The sequence below is a fragment of the Saccostrea cucullata genome, unplaced genomic scaffold (assembly GCF_032062105.1).
Source record: "Saccostrea cucullata isolate Sc308-1 unplaced genomic scaffold, CSIRO_AGI_Scuc_v1 ctg568, whole genome shotgun sequence".
NCBI classification, from domain to species: Eukaryota; Metazoa; Mollusca; class Bivalvia; order Ostreida; family Ostreidae; genus Saccostrea; species Saccostrea cuccullata.
The window spans coordinates 417,027-436,949 of NW_026933360.1; the positions used below are offsets into that span (position 1 = coordinate 417,027).

The following is a 19,923-nucleotide window of genomic DNA, read 5'->3' on the forward strand; positions in this document are numbered from 1 at the left end:
TAAGAAAGACAAAGAAATTGAATTTTTCTTTTTAGATAACACATGGCGAGATGGTTTCCAAATACAGGGGCCAACTTCATTTGAAAATCTCCGGTTATGATATTATGTGAGTAGATATGGAGGAAATGTCAAATTCAAAACGTGACATTATAAAAATTTATCTGTCTTCAAATTGATTTGCAGAATATGTTTTTTACAGCAATCATTAGTCATGTTGAGTATATCATCTAGAAATTGACTGATTACTGACGGAAAAGTACATTGGAAGATTATTAATTCAAAATCATAACACACTTGCAGGCTCAGGGGCCGATAACCTGCTATGCTTGATTTAACGAAATCACTTTTATAACTACAACCTGTACAATGCATGAAGGAAGGAGAACCAATGTCAGCTTAAATTTTATTGGGGTCGATCTCGGAAATATTTCATTTCTAACAAAATACCTTGGAAGCTATTAATTAACACTTGAAATGTGGCGATATATATTTTATAAAAAATATAACCTTATTTAAGTTTTATAGTATTTAAATTCGGCTACTCTAACTCGATTTCAAGTCATCCAAAAATAATTCACTAAACTAAAGGTACTGTGAGCAATGAGCTCACTAAATGATACGCCCCGCCTCCCATATGAATATAATGGCAGTGTCCATGTTTTGCTATGGGAAACCCAAATTATGTTCCGGATCAAAAAGTAAAATAGGAGGTGCTCAATAGCATTATGTCATAAAGATTCTCTGAAAGTCTCATCAAATTTTAGGTGTTGCGGATAAGAGATGGGTACCCCGAAGTGTAACAGACGGACGTACAGACAGACAGACAGACGGACATTCCGATTACTACAATGAGGTATGCTTTACAATAAAATCCAAAAAAGTGAAAAATTTTGGAAAAAAAGTTAAGTAACCATTTATTAGCTGACCTGTTTCATATTTCTATGAAGCAGAATTTATTTTTAAAAAAATCTACAAAAGAACCGTGCGGCTTTCGTGCAAGAATCGTGTGAGAAACATGTAAGATTCATTCGGAAGTCATTTCCTTTTAAATATGATGTGTCTATTGGTTTAATAGTCAGGATGTCATACATGTACGAATAGTGATCGGGATGTTCGTCTGTCTGTTATACGCTTTGGGGTACCCATCTCCGCAATTCCTCTTATACCACTTGATAAAATCAAATGAGAAACCCGGTGCCGTTGTGACTTGATATGGACACTGTATTTCTTTCTATAGTATTGAAGGGTACCATTATCCGCAACTGCAATGAAATTTGGTGTACAGGTTTATTATAAGAATATATAGCTAGGTCAAGTTTTGTTTGGGTCCATTTCTATATATTTAGAGAGTACTATAATATATATAGTCAGTATTTGCAATCTGAACTGCTGAGTGTCGTGTTGTTTTGCTAATAGTATAACTGGTCAGTGTGTAAGAGTTGATAATGTGTTGTAAAGAATTTTGAATGACTTATATTGACTGGTTATTTTGAAAGAAAACAAAGTTACGCTCTTGAGATTTGCTTAGAAATATTCACCTTTAAATTATTGTAGTTACTATGTTCTCGAGAGACATAAAGTGAATATTAAAGTGAGGTACACTGTCTGCATGGCAATCCTGATTTCTGTCAGCAAGTCAGATACCTCAGATGATGTTAATGTTTTACTTCAGTCAAGAGGTCACATTAATGGCTTCATTCAGATTTTTTTTTCTGTATATGTTTTGGACATTTTTCTACATCTTATTGACACTTGCATGCATGTAGCAACCAAACCATAAAAAGAATGAATCTACATGTAGTTCTTCACACTTACGAGTACTATTCAAGTAAAGCAAGGAGAAAATTGTAGTTTTTTTGTTTTTAGCCTCTGAATTTGAACTGAAATTTGTTAAGCTGTTGTCCCGAAATCAGACCAAATTTAAAGAATCTTGGTTTTCAATTGATAAATCCAAAAATTGAAACAAATAATACACGCACACTGAAAGCAAGAGTGTTTAAATCTTAATGTACATCATGAATACTTTGCTCAAGCAACGCGCAACCTGACGATGCAAACTGTATTTAGCACTGACATTCTAAACCCAATTTAACTGTAGAACGACACCGCTGATATTAGCCATAGTCAAACTACGTTGACGTCAATACATGAATAAAAGTAATCAGTGAAATTGTCATTATACTAATTCACTTTATATTATCATATTAACCTATTTTTTCAGACATATGGTAATGGATGTTAATAAGTTTAATATCCTATATTGATTAGGTTAATATCTGCATTGGATAGTCACCCCTTCATCTTTGTGACTAAATGGACAAGACAACCATGGCAGGAATCGTTAGATTTTTTTTCAATTGAGGGCTTCAGAGAGCTTTTATGATAAAAGCTCTTTCTCAGCTGTCTTTGTCGATGTCTTGAGCTTTTCTTCAAAGAAAGTGGGCGCACTAGATGGGCAGTCGGCAGGAATCATTGACACGAAACAATTCAGATTTAAATGTCCAAGCACCAAGTAGTTTTAATACATATCTTATACAATGAACCTAGAAACTTCATGGGAATGGATTTCTGTCTTATGTTTGTTTATTTGTAAATTCTTTTTTTTCAATTAAAAGATGTCATGAAAGATAAATTATCTATGCTAGATATACATTTAATAGAATATAATAGAAGTCCTAACACTGAATAATTTTTGTGCTCAGTTTTCAAATGCACTGAAAATAATGAATGTAACAGAACGATCGAAGTTTCTAGTTTTTTTGCAATATATTCAATATTTTTTCATCAGGTGTAACTTGCAGTTACAAGTCCTCGATGTTTATTTCTATCTGGGAACGTTAGCACTATAAATGACAAAATGTAAACGCATTAAAATAAAACAATTAATGTAAAATAATTTATAAAACAAAATTTTGCGAGGAGTATATCAAAAATTTTAGAAAAAATAAAATAAAATAAACATCACCGTATTCGAACCTAAAATGCTGCGTCAATATGGCTCGAATCCAGCGACAAACCAATGTAGCTACCGCGGGACACTATCGATAGGTAGTATTTAAATCATTATTTAAATCCAAAGCCCTATCTAATTGGACTTAGTCAATTTTCTACCAGAAAATAAATTAAAAAAGTTTAGATTTTGGTATTTCTGGGTCGTCTCTCCATTTTTTAAACAACTGGAATAAATTTTACGGTTAAAAATACACTGATAACGCATTTAAAATTAATGGAGAGAACACCAAGAAACAACAAAATTAATGAAAAACGGTTATAAAAGACAGTTTTTTCATTTGACTCGTATGGCTATATTCAGGTGCATATTCAAATAAAACCAAACATATTTAACTGAATATTTGCCCATTTTATATTCACCTACGACACAGTCATTGGCTAGGTTTTGAAAAAAAATGTATAAATCAATGATAATTTTTTATTCTTTCTATGAGTAACTATTCCTGCCGAATCGCCATCTAAACACATTTTTCTATATTGAGTGGCTCTTTTCCCATTCTTTCTTTAGCAAAACACTGAATTCCCCCCCCCCCCCGCATTTGAAAAGTGGGAGATTATATATAGTGATCGACACGAAAATCACCATTCTTAATAACCCAGAATGAAATGTAATGAGATTTTCACGAAGTTTTTGTTACAAAGTGCCATCGTGCACCCTCTGTTATTGTACTCTATTATGATCGGACACATTTTTCGGGTTTCCCATGTAGCAAAACATCGACAAGATCATTCTTTTTATAATATGGAAGATTACCCATCTCTCATCTCCTCGTATACCACTGAATAAGAATTAATGATACTTTCGCAGATTCTTTATTACATTAATGAAATTGTGACCTCCTATTTTACTTTTTGATCTGACACTTATTTCGATTCTCCCTGAGCCAAACATGGACTTTTCCATTTTAATATTTGAGGAATGGTATCCTTTAGAAAGCTCAGTGCCTATGGTACCTCTAGTGTTTATTCTAAATTAGACTAAAAAATGTTCCGTCTATCTAAGCTTATCAATAATACATAGAACACCAGCACATATGACCAGACAACAGGAAATGCTTACAAACCTTTTCCAACCTCTGAAATTTCGCGTGGTCCATGTTTTAAGTCTTGCTTATAGTTCTGTTGAACTAGTAGTGGACTTTTTCAGATTGGTAACTATTCATTATCTTAACTTTTTTAAAAATCTGATAATGGCTTATTGACTGAACTTTTTTCTGCGTATTTATAACATTTTTTACATATGCTGGACTATATTTGACCTTTTTGTTCCCCAAAAAAATCGTATCCTCTCATGCATCTACGGGAGGGAAGAACACTCAAAACAAGTATTTTTTCTCTCACCACGTATGCCAAAATTGGTTGAAATTGATTGAGTGATTTCAGAGAAGCTGAGAATTTCGAATGTGAACAGACGACTGTTTCCGAACGAAGATGGACGAAAACGTAATATAGAAAATGGTAATTCGTTAAACTTTGAATGAATTACAGTATAATATAAGATTAAATTATTTATCAGTATTGTCAAGAATGGTACATGTATAATTTACTGGTACGTAGTCAATAGTATTAACAGAACACTCTAGAAAAAAGGCTACAGTTAAAAAGAGATTATAATTTAGATATTAGCCGACGCCTCGCGTTACATAATGAAAAGACAATAGATGGCGACATCAAAGATGAAATCCAAAGCTCAATATGTCAAATAAGAGCTCATTGACCCAGTCCTTCTAGCTTTCAACATAATGTATCCCTAAAACAACGAATTGATATCTTTCGGGGTTTGTCGATGACTTAAATGCAATCTAGTGATTTAGGCTGTTGATTGATGATCTAAAATATTGGTTCTGATAATCTTATTACAATAATGTATCCTACTAAATGAAACAATTAATATTCTGATTACCACGATTAATTTCAATATTTGTGTAAAATGCGTTAACTGTCTAAGCCTAGGATTAATTCTGTTTATTATTTTGAGCTTATAATCTCCATATCCTATGGTTAAAGATCACTATTCTTTGATTCGGACATTTACATGCATCTTTAAACCTTTTTTAAAATATTATTTTTAAAGTTTATAAAAGTTCAGTGCTAGTATAGATCGTAGTTCAGCTGTTTTGGCTTGTATTTAATCATTTCTCCGTCTTCTCTTTTTCTTTCTTTTATTCAATTAAAGTAACACTATGAGTCAAAATCATGTGTTTCTTTTAAGATATCTGTAGCATACAGAGAAAGACTTGTGAAAATTATGAATATATAGCAAAGATATGACAATTAAACCGCAAGAAAAGACTGCACAATACAAGTGCCGAAAAAACTAAGGTTGTATCTATCGATTCGTAGTTTCCGTGTATGTCAAGGTCACGCCTCTTTAATTTTTAGCTATCTTAATTTTAGTTTATGTAATGAAATTAAATTATAACTTTGCACTTAGTCAATAAAACAATACAAAATAGGAGCATGGCAAACACGGATCTCTAAAATATCAGAGGTGGGATCAGGTGCCATGGAGAAGTGAGCATCCCCTGCTTACCGGTCACACCCGCCGTGTGCTCCTGGTCATGATCGGGAAATATCGGAAAAATCCGTCAATTCGGTGTATAAATCATGGACTAACAATTAGTATGAAGAACGTCAGTCAGCATTTGACTCAATGATAAATTGTATTTACTGACAAGATCATTGTATCGACCACAGAACTTACGAATAATGACTTTAAACGAGACTGCTGATGCTCTTGTTAATTCATCCAATTGTTTGTCAATAATTTACATCGTTTAAGAAATTGTTCATACGTAGAGCATGTTCTTGCGTATCGAATCAACTGAAATATATAAACTCCGTATGCAGGTGATGAAGGTATGTTGCAACATATGTAAGGGAAGTTGAGGATAGAAAAGTTAAAATCATCATGTTTATCTTGGAGTTTGGTTGTTAAAATACCATTTAACGTCCTTTCCAAGTAAAATATTCAAGTATGAAACAGATGTGTCAGTCAGCATTTGACTTAATGATAGATTGTATTTGCTGACGAGGTCATTGTATCGACCATCATACATGTACTTACGAAATATTGACTTTAACCGAGACTGCTGATATTAATTCTTGTTTCATTAGCTTGTTTGTAAATAACTTTTCTTCTTATAGAAATTGTTCCTACGTTGAGCAAGCTCTTGCTTATAGAATCAATTGAGACATTAAAAAATGATCGTATTTATTGCAAGCTTTTCAGCAATATATAAGTTGTTAAACATGAACACTATAAGCAGGTGATAGTGGAATATTACTACATATTCTGTATAATATACATGTATTTTATTTCAAGCTCAATAGGATAGATCATGTTGAAAGGAAATGACTGTTCGATTGATAATATTTCGCCTATATACATCTATGTAGATGTTTACACTTGTGACAAAAACTTTCCATTGAGTAACAACGCTGAAAGAGCTTTTGATCTCGACCCAGGGGTTGGCTTACTTCGGAAAAGCCTTAACTTTCACAATCTCTTCTTGATGTTCATGATTGTTGAATTTTCCTTATTAAGTCTGCTTTTGGGTAGCCCGAGTTGCGCAGTGATTGGAGCGTTTGCACTCAGAGTCGAAGAATAAGGAGTTGATCCTAAAGGGATTAAACTGTCAAAGGAAAGATAAAACGATCAGAATATATTAAAAAAAAATCGTGTTAGGCTTTAAAAGGCTGAAAATTAAGCATTCATTGAAATTAAAAGCTTGGTAATTGTGATAAGATCAAGTATCAATTGCAGGCTGATACCTTGGTTTGAAAAATCCGTAACGCTTTGAAAGTTTTAATCTCTTTGATTATGGATAATATTTACTATTATTATATGCTTACAAGTTCGATTTATTTGATAGGACTTTGGTCGAGCTTTTGTATTTCACGCCATTTACCTTGATGATTTCCAGGTTATTCGATGTTTTAATCTTCTTTACACAATTGCAGTTTCAATATATTAGTGTCGTATGATTTTTTTCTTGATCATGAGTTGGGAAAGAAATGAAAGAAATTCCTGATTTGAGTGAGCATTAAAGCGTTATATGGTGTCTTGTATTTGATATCCCAGACTAGAGACATAGCATTTCCAAGTCTCTACAAGAAAGCCTAATTTTAGATGAAATTTTAATGTTTATAAAAACCAACAGCTATAAAGAATTATATTTCATGCAGGTAATTGCGTGTCAATACTATGGATTTTGGTATTAATTAGCTGCAGAACTGTAGCTCTCTGCTTGAGATAAATCGGACAGATAAAGTAGAGAGCTACAGATCCAAGCATGTAAAAACCTTCGATTTACGCCGACAATTTTTTGTCGCTCACTTTGGGTATTTTTTCGTGTATTTTATACTTTCCCCAGGTTTGAAAATAGTTTTAAATGCATGGTATTTAATAATTAATCATACATTCAACTTCAATTCCTGATCATTTATTTACGTGTACCTCTCAACGCTAACAAATGGGTGTTTGTGGTTAATTATGGACGTCGAAATTGAACTCTTTTAAACAGATATTTACAAAACTATATATAGGACTGTTTCGGACCGTTAAAAGGTAAACAAAGTATCAAATATAACAGTTAAATATATGAATTATTATCGGATACCATTCTAAAAGCCAGAGAAAGCTTAAACTACACGAAATAAATACCTGAAGTAGCGACAAAAAAATCGTCGGCGTAAATCGAAAGGTTTTTACAACGCTTGGATCCGTAGCTCTCGGACAGTTACAGTTCTGCAGCTAGATATTAATATGCAAGTTGTGAATATGTTGTAAGTAATTAAACCAAATTATTTTACATGGATTTCAAGCCTATTACATATTTGTAATCTTTCAGAAATTTGATTGCTGGATTACTGAACCTGGGTGTCTGAGAGGTCGAAGATGTTTTGGAAATTATAAGATTTAAACTGCCCAACGGAATCATGTATTTATTTCAGCCATAAATACACGTTACATTTAGTTTATTTGCTCCAGCGAAGGAGACTGGTAAGTGTTCGACCAATTAAATGACACAACATCGTGATAGAAAAGGTCACCCAAGTCTCTCAATTGACCCGACCTTTTCATGTCTTAATTAGTCCTAATCAGTATGATAATGCTCTGTATAGATTCCGAATTGTATCTGTTATTCATTCTCTACGTATTCTTTCTCAGCATGATTTTAATGCAGACATCTTCAATAAAGAAATCGGACTATTCTCATCTTTATCTCTACAGTAAATGGGTCATTTGCAATAAAATATGTCTTTGCTTTTAAACCAAATTTATGACATTTTCTTTAGCATTGTTTTGGATGAAAATGAGACTGTAAAATGCTTCTGACCTCCAACTGATGCTCGTTCATGCTATGTAAATTACCTCCCTCCTTCGTTAGTTCATGTCGACAAATTGTACTTTATAAAGTAACCAGACACCTCACCATAAAATAAAGGTAATTATAAAACCAGAGAAATCGGTTATTGACTAATTTGTCAGTTTCTTGGATTAATGAATTACTTTTCAATATAAACATCGGGGTTATCCAGGAGTTACATTCTCAAAATGATATAATGGGTATTTTAATTACCATGCCTAAATAATACTTATCCATTATTCTATTGTACATGTGCTACTAGTAGATCAATTGATACGAGCTTCTCTTGTTTTTTCCTTTAAAATATATATTTATACAATGTATGTAAAGTATATAGTAAATTTTCATTTTTAAAAACAGATTATCACTTTTTGACGATTCATCATTTTACGAAAACTCTAATTTAATTTTTCTTCTGGCATTCGAAAGACATGCAGTTCTAAAATAACAAGCTCTGGGAGTATTGTACTTTTAAGAAATATGTCGCCTTCCGAGACCCCCTTTGCTGTTCAGGATGTCATTATATAAGACCCAGTATAGGAAAAATTGTCCCAAAGTGTGGACATCTCGGCATTACTTGCTTATGAACGAAATGACTTGAAACGCCTTGCCAAAAAGACGTGTTTGAATGCCATTAGACATGGATGCGTTTATTAGAGCAACTCATTTTTCAAGGATAAAAACCACCAATTTGATAACAAAATCAAACTTATGTATTACAATGGTTTGTCCCCATACAGCTACCCAGCAAGCTATTTACTGATACAAAAGACGAGTGTGAAAACTTTGGTTAAAAATGTAACTATCGCAGTAAAACATCCAACAAAAAGTATGCTTTCAAGCAGGTTGCCAACCTATGTTAGAGGCCTAGTCTATTTGTGGTAGTACTGGAATGGAAAAATGTGACGTCATTATACATGCTATCCCAGGAGGCACAACGTGCTCTCATCGGATGGGAACCTGTCAACTCCCGGATAATAACAGCCAAGTTCAATACTAAGGAAAGCAAGATCAAGTTAAACATCATACAATGTTATGCCCCCACAAATGACGCTGATGAGGAAAAGAAAGATGCCTTTTACCAACAACTACAGGCAGTCTTAGATAAAACAGGCAAGAAAGACATGACAGTACTCATGGGTGACTTCAATGCAAAAATTGGAGGTGACAACACAGGCTACAATGAAGTCATGGGCACACATTTGGACTGGGCTACATGAATGAGAACAGTGAGAGATTTGCAGACCTATGCTCACTAAACCAGCTGGTAATAGGAGGAAGCATCTTTCCTCATAAAAGAATTCACAAGGCCACATGCAGTTCCCCTGACCATGTTACAGAGAACCAGATCGACCATATCTGCATCAACAAGAAATTTCAAAGAGCATGGAAAGATGTCATGGTGATAAGAGGAGCAGACATTTCATCAGACCACCATCTGCTGATGACGGCATTAAGGCTACGTCTCAAGAAGTTCAACAACATAACAAACAGGAGGACAAGTTACAACGTGAGTGCCCTCAAAACAAAGGAAGTAAAGACAGCATTCCAACTCAGCTTGTCAAATAGATTCCAGCTACTACAAGACCAGCCAGAAAACAACGATACCAACATTGAGACCCAATGGCAGCACATCAAGGAAATATGGCAAGGCACATGCGAGGAAGTCCTAGGCAGAAGAAAAACTCAGCACAAGGAGTGGATCTCTGGTGATACCATGAGGAAAGTGGAGGAGAGGAAGGAAAAGAAAGCAGTGCTGAATACAAGCAGGACAAGATCAGCAAAGACAAAAGCTCAAGAGGACTACACAGCCACAGATAAAGAAGTTAAGAAAAGCATCAGGAAAGATAAAAGAGATTACATCGACAACCTGGCCAAACAAGCTGAAGAAGCAGCGGGACAAGGAAATTTGAAAGAACTGTATATGATAACAAAGAAGCTTGCCAACAAGTTCCAGCAAACAGACAAGCCAGTGAAGGACAAAAACGGGAAAACTCTTACAACAACAGAAGAACAATTAAAGAGGTGGGTAGAACACTTCAGAGAACTATTAAATAGACCATCACCAGAAACACCTCCGGACATTCAACCAGCCAATACAGACCTCCCGATAAACTGTGACAAGCCAACAAAGACAGAGATCAGGAGAGCAATTAATAAACTTAAAAATGGAAAAGCGGCAGGGCCTGATGAGATACCAGCAAAAGCGATCAAAGCTGATACAGAGACAGCCATTAACATCCTATACAACCTTTTCAACAAGATCTGGGAAGAAGAGAACATCCCAGAAGAATGGAAAGAAGGCATCCTTATTAAGCTGCCAAAGAAGGGAGACTTGAGAGATTGCAGTAATTACAGGGGGATCATGCTCCTATCAGTGCCTGGCAAGGTCCTCAACAGAATACTTCTCGAGAGAATGAAAGAGGCAGTAGACCCAAAGCTCCGTGACCAACAGGCTGGTTTTAGAGCCAACAGATCATGTGCTGACCAGATAGCCAGTCTACGCATCATTATAGAACAATCACTGGAGTGGAAGTCTCCCCTATATGTCAACTTCATCGACTACGAAAAAGCATTTGACAGCGTAGACCGAGAGACATTGTGGAAGATACTGAGGCACTATGGAGTACCAGAGAAGCTAGTCTCCCTGATTAGAAACACCAACCAAGGCATGATATGCAGAGTTACCCATGCTGGCCAGATGTCTGAGAGTTTCGAGGTCAAGACAGGAGTCCGACAAGGTTGCTTGCTGTCACCATTTCTTTTTCACTTGGTCATTGATTGGATCATGAGGACAACCACAGCAGGCAGGAACAATGGCATACAGTGGACACTCCTGACGCAACTGGACGACCTTGATTTTGCAGATGACCTGGCTCTCTTTTCACACAACCAAAATCAGATGCAGGATAAAACAACCCACCTTGCAACAACATCGGCAGGAACGGGCCTCAAAATTAGCTTGAGAAAGACAGAATTGATGAAGGTAAACACCACTGTCCAAACACCAGTCACAGTTGGTGGTGAGGCCATCAAAGAAGTTGAATCCTTCATCTACCTGGGGAGTGTGGTGGACAGACACGGTGGCACAGACTGCGACATCAAGTCAAGAATTGGCAAGGCTAGGACTGCATTCACCATTTTAAAGAACATCTGGGCCTCAAAGAGCATACGTACTACCACCAAACTGCGGATCCTCAACGCCAATGTAAAGTCCGTCTACTGTATGGTGCAGAGACGTGGAGGATGACTAAAGCTACCCTGCAGAAGATCCAGACATTTTACAACACCTGTCTCAGGCGCATCTTCAACATCCGATGGCCTGATAGGATCTCAAATGAAGAACTATGGATGAGAGCAGGACAGGAACCAATGGAGGTACAAATAAGACAGAGGAAGTGGCGCTGGATTGGACACACATTAAGGAAGTCACCATCCAGCATCACACGCCAGGCCCTGACTTGGAACCCACAGGGCAAAAGAAAACGAGGACGACCTAGAAACACCTGGAGGCGTGACTCGGAGTCGGAGCTAAGGACACAGAATATGACCTGGCACGATGCAGCCAGAGCAGCCCAAAATCGTGTTCGTTGGAGGACAGTTGTTGATGGCCTATGTTCCTCACGGAACGACAAAGCATCTCCTATTTTCATTTTTGATCGAACACATCTTTCGGGTTTTCCATTGCAAAACAATGACCTGCCTTTTTTCTATAATATTGAAGGGTACCTATCTCTTATCCACAACTCCTCCTATATCCTTGAATAAATGTAATGAAATTTTCAAAACTTCTTTGTTAGATAATGCCTTTGTGGCCCTCCTATTTTACTTTCTTATCTGACACTTATTTCTGCTTTCTCTGAGTAAACCATGCATTTTCCCATTATAATCATATGGGAGGCTGGGGGGGGGGGGTAGTGAGCTCCCAGTACCTCTACTTATAATCTGAATAGTTTTTTTTATTATAAGATTTCCTTTAGTTTGGTCGATCGAAACAATTCCAGACAGTTTCACATCACTATGTCTTCTCCATTATGAAAAGACTATAGTAATTTACTTTAGAGAGTTATCATTCGTAAGTTGTCTATCACTTCTATACACTTCACATACATGTACAGTCGCTAACTCAAAGAATTTTGGAGTAAAGTTTAATGATTAATTCCAAGTTAAAGTATGGCAACGAATAAAACGAGAAAATAAACATTGAAAGACAAACACTAGAGAAAGCATTAATAAAACAATTCCACAATTTATACATATGTGAATAATCAGTGTACAAGTTATTTATTTACAAAAATCATCACATAACTTTCAGAATTAACTAAAAAAAGGGTTTTTGTGAATATGTTTGAAAAAAGAAATACTTTAAAATGTGTCAAACTTAAGATTTCTAGATATAAATGTACAACTATATATTGTATTTGGAAATAGTTGTTACCATGTTTGCAACATATATTTAAAGACTGAGTAATTTCATCTTCGAAATTTTTGACACAGTAGGGGTAAAGAGCATTAAGAAAAATATCTACCACAACATAAATGTGAAGTGTGTTAGTGTGAAAAAGTAATCAGTTAAATTGTACAATACAATTATAATTTTAATTCCAGCATAAATTCCTGAAATAAAATGTCACTTTGATGAAAAGTTTTGGTTAATAATTGCGTATTTAAATAATAATAATAAAAAACAATGTTAAAATATTACATGCTGTTACATGTAATCAGGTTTTTTTTTTGTCATGTCCCAAAGGCCAGTTGACAGATTAGCAAGACCATCACTGTTTTTCCGAGTAATAGTAGAAATCATCCGAGGGAACGGTGTTGAAGGTTTTTCCGATTTCTGCCGTGATGTCGTTGAAAGATGGTCGTTGTTTTGCTTTCCTCTGCCAGCATTGTTTCATCAAATTATAGTAGCTACATGAAGTAAAAAAGAACATATCTGTATTAAAGATTTTGGTAATTGTGCCTAAATTTAAATACTATAAGAAGTTTGGAAAAACTCTTCCATATTTTAAGTAACAAATAACATAAATTAAACAATTTGGACTCTTACTGAACATAGTTTTCCTTGGGGAAAAATCATCTTTAATATTGTTTCGAAATTTATTTTTAAAAAATTAAAATATTAATGATTATAATAAGCTTATGAGATTTAAAGGAAATAGCTGATAAGTTTGATTTATTTTTTAAAAGTTTTAGTGCTTGATATAAGAATAAAAAGAGGCTCTTACAAATCATTGGCGAATTCAGGACGATTCATTCGGTTTCCGTTTCTCAGGTGCATCTGAACATCTCTGCTTCTTACACCGGGATATGGAACATCACCTAGAATATTTAGCTCAACAGATTTAATTAAAGAACTATTTTCGCTTGATGAAAACAATTTACAAGTAACATTAACAAACATTTCTGTTTTATGTATAATATAAAGCATACCAAAGCTGAAAATTTCCCATAAAACGATACCAAATGACCAGACATCACTTTTGGGTGTCGCATATTTCATGGACACTAAACATTCTGGAGCTGCCCACTTAATAGGAATACGCTCCTACAAAGAAAATTTATATACACCTTTGTTTACTTTGACGTCTATATCTGCATGGGGTGGGTGTTTGGGGGGGGGGGTATATCCATCCCCAAATGAAAGGGTTACATTTGTTATAATATTAATATTATTAAAATTTGATTTATTAACGTCTACTTTAATTTTAAAGAACCGAACCTATAATAATTATATGTTTTAATTATATAAATACACACTTTGTCCTCTTTTACATCACCATCATCGTCTTTGTGATCGCCTTCTGTTGTCTGTTGTTGCGGACAAAATCCGTAGATTTTTGGCTCCAGTTCACTGTTCAGAAGCACATTCCTAGCCGCAAGTCTTCTATGAACCAACTTGAAAATAAAAAAATATTCATCGATTTCAAGAACAAGGAAAAATAATCTGGATTTAAAAGGGTAATAAAATACTTGAACGCATCCTAGGTGGAAAAAAAATTACACACTCGACGTAACAAAAACCTAAATTAATACTTTTCTGTTTTCAAAGTGAAGCATTCCTTTCGAAATTCCATAAACAATTCGACAAAGCTGCTCAGATGTTTCTTCGTTGGCACTAGATTTTTGCTCTTGCAACCATGTATTCAATTGACCCAGTTCGCAGTATTCAAGTACCATGTATGGACCAACTGTGGAAAAAGATGGTTCTATTAATGTACTGTACAGATACAAGTTTTTATTTTATTTTCTTATTCCATAAATGAATTAAGGTATCAAAAAGCGAAACATTGCCTCTCAAAAAGCACATAAATCAGGCAACACTCGATTTCGAATTTTGTCACATCTATCATGCACACAAGAATACACTACCCCCCCCCCCCCTCTCACCCTACGATCATATTACTTATCCTGTAACTTTGTGCGAGCCACTAAATCAGCGAATTATATGGAGTTAAAGTTCTAAAGAAATTTTAGATATCACACCAACTCCTTGTTACACGATTGACAAGAAAAATATTTGAAGACATCGCCACCTCGAATAATTTTCCACTCAAATATCAAACTCCTGAACGTATTACATGTACAAATTGTAAGATTCTCTATCAGAACGAGCATAAAATACTTACCGTATATCAAGTACAACTTTCATTTTAAAAGATATATATTCTGTAGAAAAATATGTAAATAAATTCTCAAAAGATTCTTACGAGCCATGTCATCGAAAACCGCCCCATAAAAGTGTAAAATATTGGTATGTTCTCCAACTTTGGTAGCATAGAAATTTATCTTGGCCCGCATGCTTATCTGCTGTTCTTCAGTGTATCCATCTAAAGAAGCCAAAAAGGAAGAAAATGTAAACAATAAACGAATGAAGCATAATATGCAAATAAGGAACCGTATTCAAGTTCAAAAATCCATAAAACAATACAAAATAGGAGCAGAGCAAACACGGACCTCCAAAACATCAGAGGTAGGATCAGGTGCCATGGAGTGAGCACCCCCTGCCCTGCGGTCACACCCGCCGTGTGCTCCATGTCATGATCGGGAAGTAACGGAAGAAATCTGTCGTCAATTCAGTGTATAAATAATGGACTAACAATAAGTATGAAAAACGTCAGTCAGCATTTAACTCAATGATAAATTGTATTTGTTGTCAAGGTCATTGTGTCGACCATAGAATTTACGAAATGATTACTTGAATGTCTTTACTGATATTCTTGTTTCTTCAACATGTTTGTCAACAATTTACCTCGTTTTAGAAATTGTTCTTACGTAGAGCATGCTCTAGCGTATCGATTCAAGTGAGATATAAACTCCTTATGCAGGTGATGAGGGTATACATGTATTGCTTCATAACATGCTTTGTTTGGATTCTTTATCGTGAAATATAACAAACAAACTGCCTGCAATGTATTCGTTATTTTTGACTTAGGTATTTTTTGTATATCATTTTGCAAACTTTCATTATTACTTACTTTTCAGCACTTTGGCCACATACTTATCCCCTCGTGATGTGGTATTTTGAGGATGATATCTGATTTTATAAATATCAGCAAACCGTCCGCTTGTTAGCAAGGTTTCCAAAACAACAGAACTGTGTGGAATTATATAATCGTCCGAGGTGTTAAATTCTTTTCCTCCATACAAGTATATGTCATCCTGGTCTTCGTACGTCATATTCTAAAATGTTAAAGAAATACACGTTATTCACTTTTCTCTGTAATGAAAATTATTCAAAATATTTATTCCAGCATGATAGCATCCTGGGTTTTTTAAAATATGTCTTCAAAGATGTCAAAATTCGTTGCCGTCGTCTTTAATTTTGTTTAAAAAAACACAGTGGGTTGTTTCGTACTAAATTAAGACTTAAATAATTTTAATATTAAAAAAAACATCATGGGTTGCCTTTGTGCAGCTTTTTAATTTAATGCAGTCATAAATGCGACAGTACACATTTTCCAAATATTACGATTTTAATGTAAAATTAACATCTGTGACGCCCTCTGGTCTGAAAATGTGATTTTACGCAATAATGAGGAAAAAAACGCTGAAATGGCTCTCACGACGTCATTGTTTTCCGATTTTCTAAGCAATGCACGACCCTGAAGAATGACACATGACTAGCTTACATGTATATGTTCAAGACGTCCATGAATATTGTACTAAAAACTGATGACAAAACATCAAAAGAAAATACTATCAATCTAAACTTTCTGTTCTCAACCAAAGTAAATTCACCTGCACCACCGATATATATTTATACCGCAATAAAGCAATTTAAGAGTTTTCGTCGTCGAAAAAAATAAACTTTGTAATTAATACCTAGATCAACCTACATGTGGATGCAGATGGTCAACTTTTTTTTAAAATTTCATAATTTGTTAACTACAATGCATTTACGATAACTTTCATTTACTTGACTGAAAGAGAGATCTCTAGGGCAGGAATACAAAAAAATATGGGAAAATATGATATTTTGGTGCTTTTCCAACAAATTTCCATAGAGTCCAATAGTAAAATTTGACAACTTTTGAAATAGCCCCCTGAGAAATCGGGGTGGTAAACATGTATTACGATTTTTAATCTTAAAACAACAAATATAACAGTAAAAATTAATTAACGATTTTTTTTTCTAAATCCCTAGGGTGGAATTCATTCGACTCAGCCTCGTTAAGAGCATGAACTTACAAAATGTGAAGCTGAGAATCGATTCTGTATCCTCTCCCTGACCACCGTGACTCTCCTCTGTATGTTCTGCTTAGCCACCGTTAACCGGCCTGTCCTCCACATTATCACACCAGCAACAATGATTCCGAGTAATAGAATCATTACTGAAAATCAGGATTATCACAATGAAACATCTTCTTACAGTGTAAAACTGCAGAAAACAAACTATTTAAGAAACTGTGTTTTGAGAGAATTTTTTTCTTTTTGGTATTTACGACAGAAATTAAATTTTTACGAATTACATATATTGAGGTATATATTCTATGAAAATGTTTTCGGAAAAAAAATGTTTGCCATTAGCTCTCGCCAGTTTAGATATTTTAAAATAAGAATGTGCATTTATATGCTTGTGTAAATTTTTCAGTGAAATATAATCTGTGATACTGTTATTACATTGAATTGATTCAACAGAAATTATTCTATATTATTTTTAAGATTACCGATTGAAATTCCCGCGATTCCTCCAGCAGTCAAAGCAGCCGGTGATTCGGTTGTTCGGAATGATAAATAAACCGGATCACTCTTTTGTGCTGCGTATGCTGTGACGAAGGATAAATTATAGACTGTTTCAGCATCCAGACCCGTGAGATCAAAGTAATCAGCATCCTTATCAACTAGACGGGTGTAGGTTTTTCCATCTTTTGCTACAACAAGGACAATAATCCTGGTCCTCTCATAACAGCTAGGCGTGACTGTCCACCTCAAACGAACACCATTGTCGTATGTATTCTCTATGTGGAGATTTGTCGGTCCTGAATCTACAATTTGTAGTAAGATAATCAATCAAACAGTTTAAGTAATAGACACAAACTATTTTTGAGGGTTTGGACAGGGTTGCGTTTAGAGATTTATGTACAATTTAAAATCGTGATCATTATTTAATTAAGGAGGAATGTCACATAAAATTTTCATTTCATAAATCTTTCAAAAATTATCCCTATTAATTTTAATTTTAAAAAACTTACGGTTTCATCACTGAAAGGCCGATATTAGCTCTTGGCTTTTTAAAAAATGTTTTAGCATTTTTCCGTATACGATGAATATAAATGTTTTTAAGTTTTATGTGAGTTATTGGTGTGTAAATCACACAGATTTATCATGTAGGTATATTTCATGAAGCGTGCTATCTATACCGTTGGTCAAAATTCTGGAAAAAATAGTGACAGCTAAGGGAACATGCTAGTTAATCATACAGCGGTCATGATTTAAAAAAAATAGAATCTCCACCATGTCAAAAAGCTATTGCAAAATTTTTGATCTTTTCTTGTCCAGTGGTTCTTGCGAAGATTTTTTTTAATGACACAGCCATTTTTTTTAGGTGTTATTTTTTTCTTGGAAGAAAGTTGGATCCTTTATTTGGAAAACAATTTATCCCTTTGACCCAAAGATACTCTGTGCCAAGTTTGGTTAAGATTGGCGATGTGGTTCTAGTGGAGGAGATAAAATTGTAGATGATGACACTGTAAAAAGATTTACGACGACTTTTTCAACAGAGGAACTCAATTGAGCATTCGGCTCATGTGAGCTAATTAACCTTAAATTGTTGTTCTAAACATGGCACCTGATCGCATCTCTGATGTTTTGGAGGTCCATGTTTGATCTGCTCCTATTTTGTATTGTTTTATGGACTTTGATCTTGATTGCTGTTCGTTATGTCCACATCCTTCATGATACTAGTCTGTCGACGTTAATTATAATTCTCTCAAAAATAAAACTTACATTCATCAATCCCGTCAAGAGATTCCAAGTTTGACAGCTGAAATTATGATTTTGCATTTATGAACAAAAAAAGAAGTATAATTTATGTTGAAGTTGAATTGATATGAATAAATTCCTTTAATTACTCTTAAAAAAATCATTTTTTGTTAATTAAAATGTTTTCACCAAGTAATTTGTACAATGAACATATGTACCATTTTCATATACGTTGTGGATTCCATGGCTCTATTATATACAGTTAGACTCAGTTTGATGGATTCGTTTCGGAAGGATTCTTTTGGGACCACCATCCAACAGTTATCTATGTCCAGGTAATGGCTGTAGTAGAAGTTGTCTCCCATAGGTACTTCATATCCTTCCTTAAATCTCAAGGTTTCCTATAAATTAACATAATTGGTCTTTATATAATCTGCATCATTGCAGAAAGTATGAATATATTTAGCCAAACTATTATCAGTTATGAATAAAAAATAATAATATGGCAACAGAATTTAAGGTTTGTACCCTAGTTCAAATTTGAATGAGTTGACTACATAATGATTCTGACTTTGGTAAAAGAATTCCTTGATTTTGATGGAATAATATCATTTGAACGTTATCTTTCTTATCAGAGGGATATTATACATTTAAAAAAATAAAATGTTTGTTTGCCCTCTTCCTGAGGATGAAAAACGGATCGGTTGATGGACGATAATATTCCCCCCAATTTTTTTGTCAATCGGTCCAGAAAGGGAAAACCAAACAATTTTTAGGTGACCTAACTCTTGATTATTTAAGACTTGATGGTAGTGTGACATTACTTTCAGAACAACTTAATGAAATTAAAATAATGAGAGCTTCATGAAATATTTTATTTATACACAATCTGAAAACAACGTGAAGTCTTACTTTTGTTATGTTTCCCGGCATAGAGCCAGATTTGAAAAGGTCCCCCGTCTGATTTGACGAGAATGTCCAGTCAATTTTGTGAATTCCACTATTTCGATCAAGCGTATTTACGAGTAAGCTGCAAATCAATTTATGTATTTAAAAAATTCATCTTGACTTAACAGCTTCATGAAATCTAAAATGGGACAAGAAAGATTAA

The 19,923-nt window shown here is 34.5% G+C and overlaps 1 protein-coding gene across 1 annotated transcript in view; it reads right to left on the minus strand.

Annotated features, from left to right (window-relative positions):
- The window catches only part of LOC134238092 (uncharacterized), a 381,131-nt gene that overhangs the window by 342,260 nt on the left and 18,948 nt on the right, over positions 1 to 19,923 (minus strand). The window contains exons 11-22 of the mRNA XM_062720218.1: positions 19,725 to 19,842; positions 19,031 to 19,213; positions 18,837 to 18,873; positions 17,558 to 17,875; positions 17,079 to 17,221; positions 15,866 to 16,070; positions 15,098 to 15,217; positions 14,424 to 14,578; positions 14,148 to 14,285; positions 13,821 to 13,935; positions 13,616 to 13,709; positions 13,122 to 13,298 (exon numbers count right to left, since the gene is read on the minus strand). Of these exons, the coding sequence (XP_062576202.1) occupies positions 13,160 to 13,298; positions 13,616 to 13,709; positions 13,821 to 13,935; positions 14,148 to 14,285; positions 14,424 to 14,578; positions 15,098 to 15,217; positions 15,866 to 16,070; positions 17,079 to 17,221; positions 17,558 to 17,875; positions 18,837 to 18,873; positions 19,031 to 19,213; positions 19,725 to 19,842 (1,765 nt within the window). The 3' untranslated portion in view covers positions 13,122 to 13,159. The remainder of the gene's footprint in view (positions 1 to 13,121; positions 13,299 to 13,615; positions 13,710 to 13,820; positions 13,936 to 14,147; positions 14,286 to 14,423; positions 14,579 to 15,097; positions 15,218 to 15,865; positions 16,071 to 17,078; positions 17,222 to 17,557; positions 17,876 to 18,836; positions 18,874 to 19,030; positions 19,214 to 19,724; positions 19,843 to 19,923) is intronic.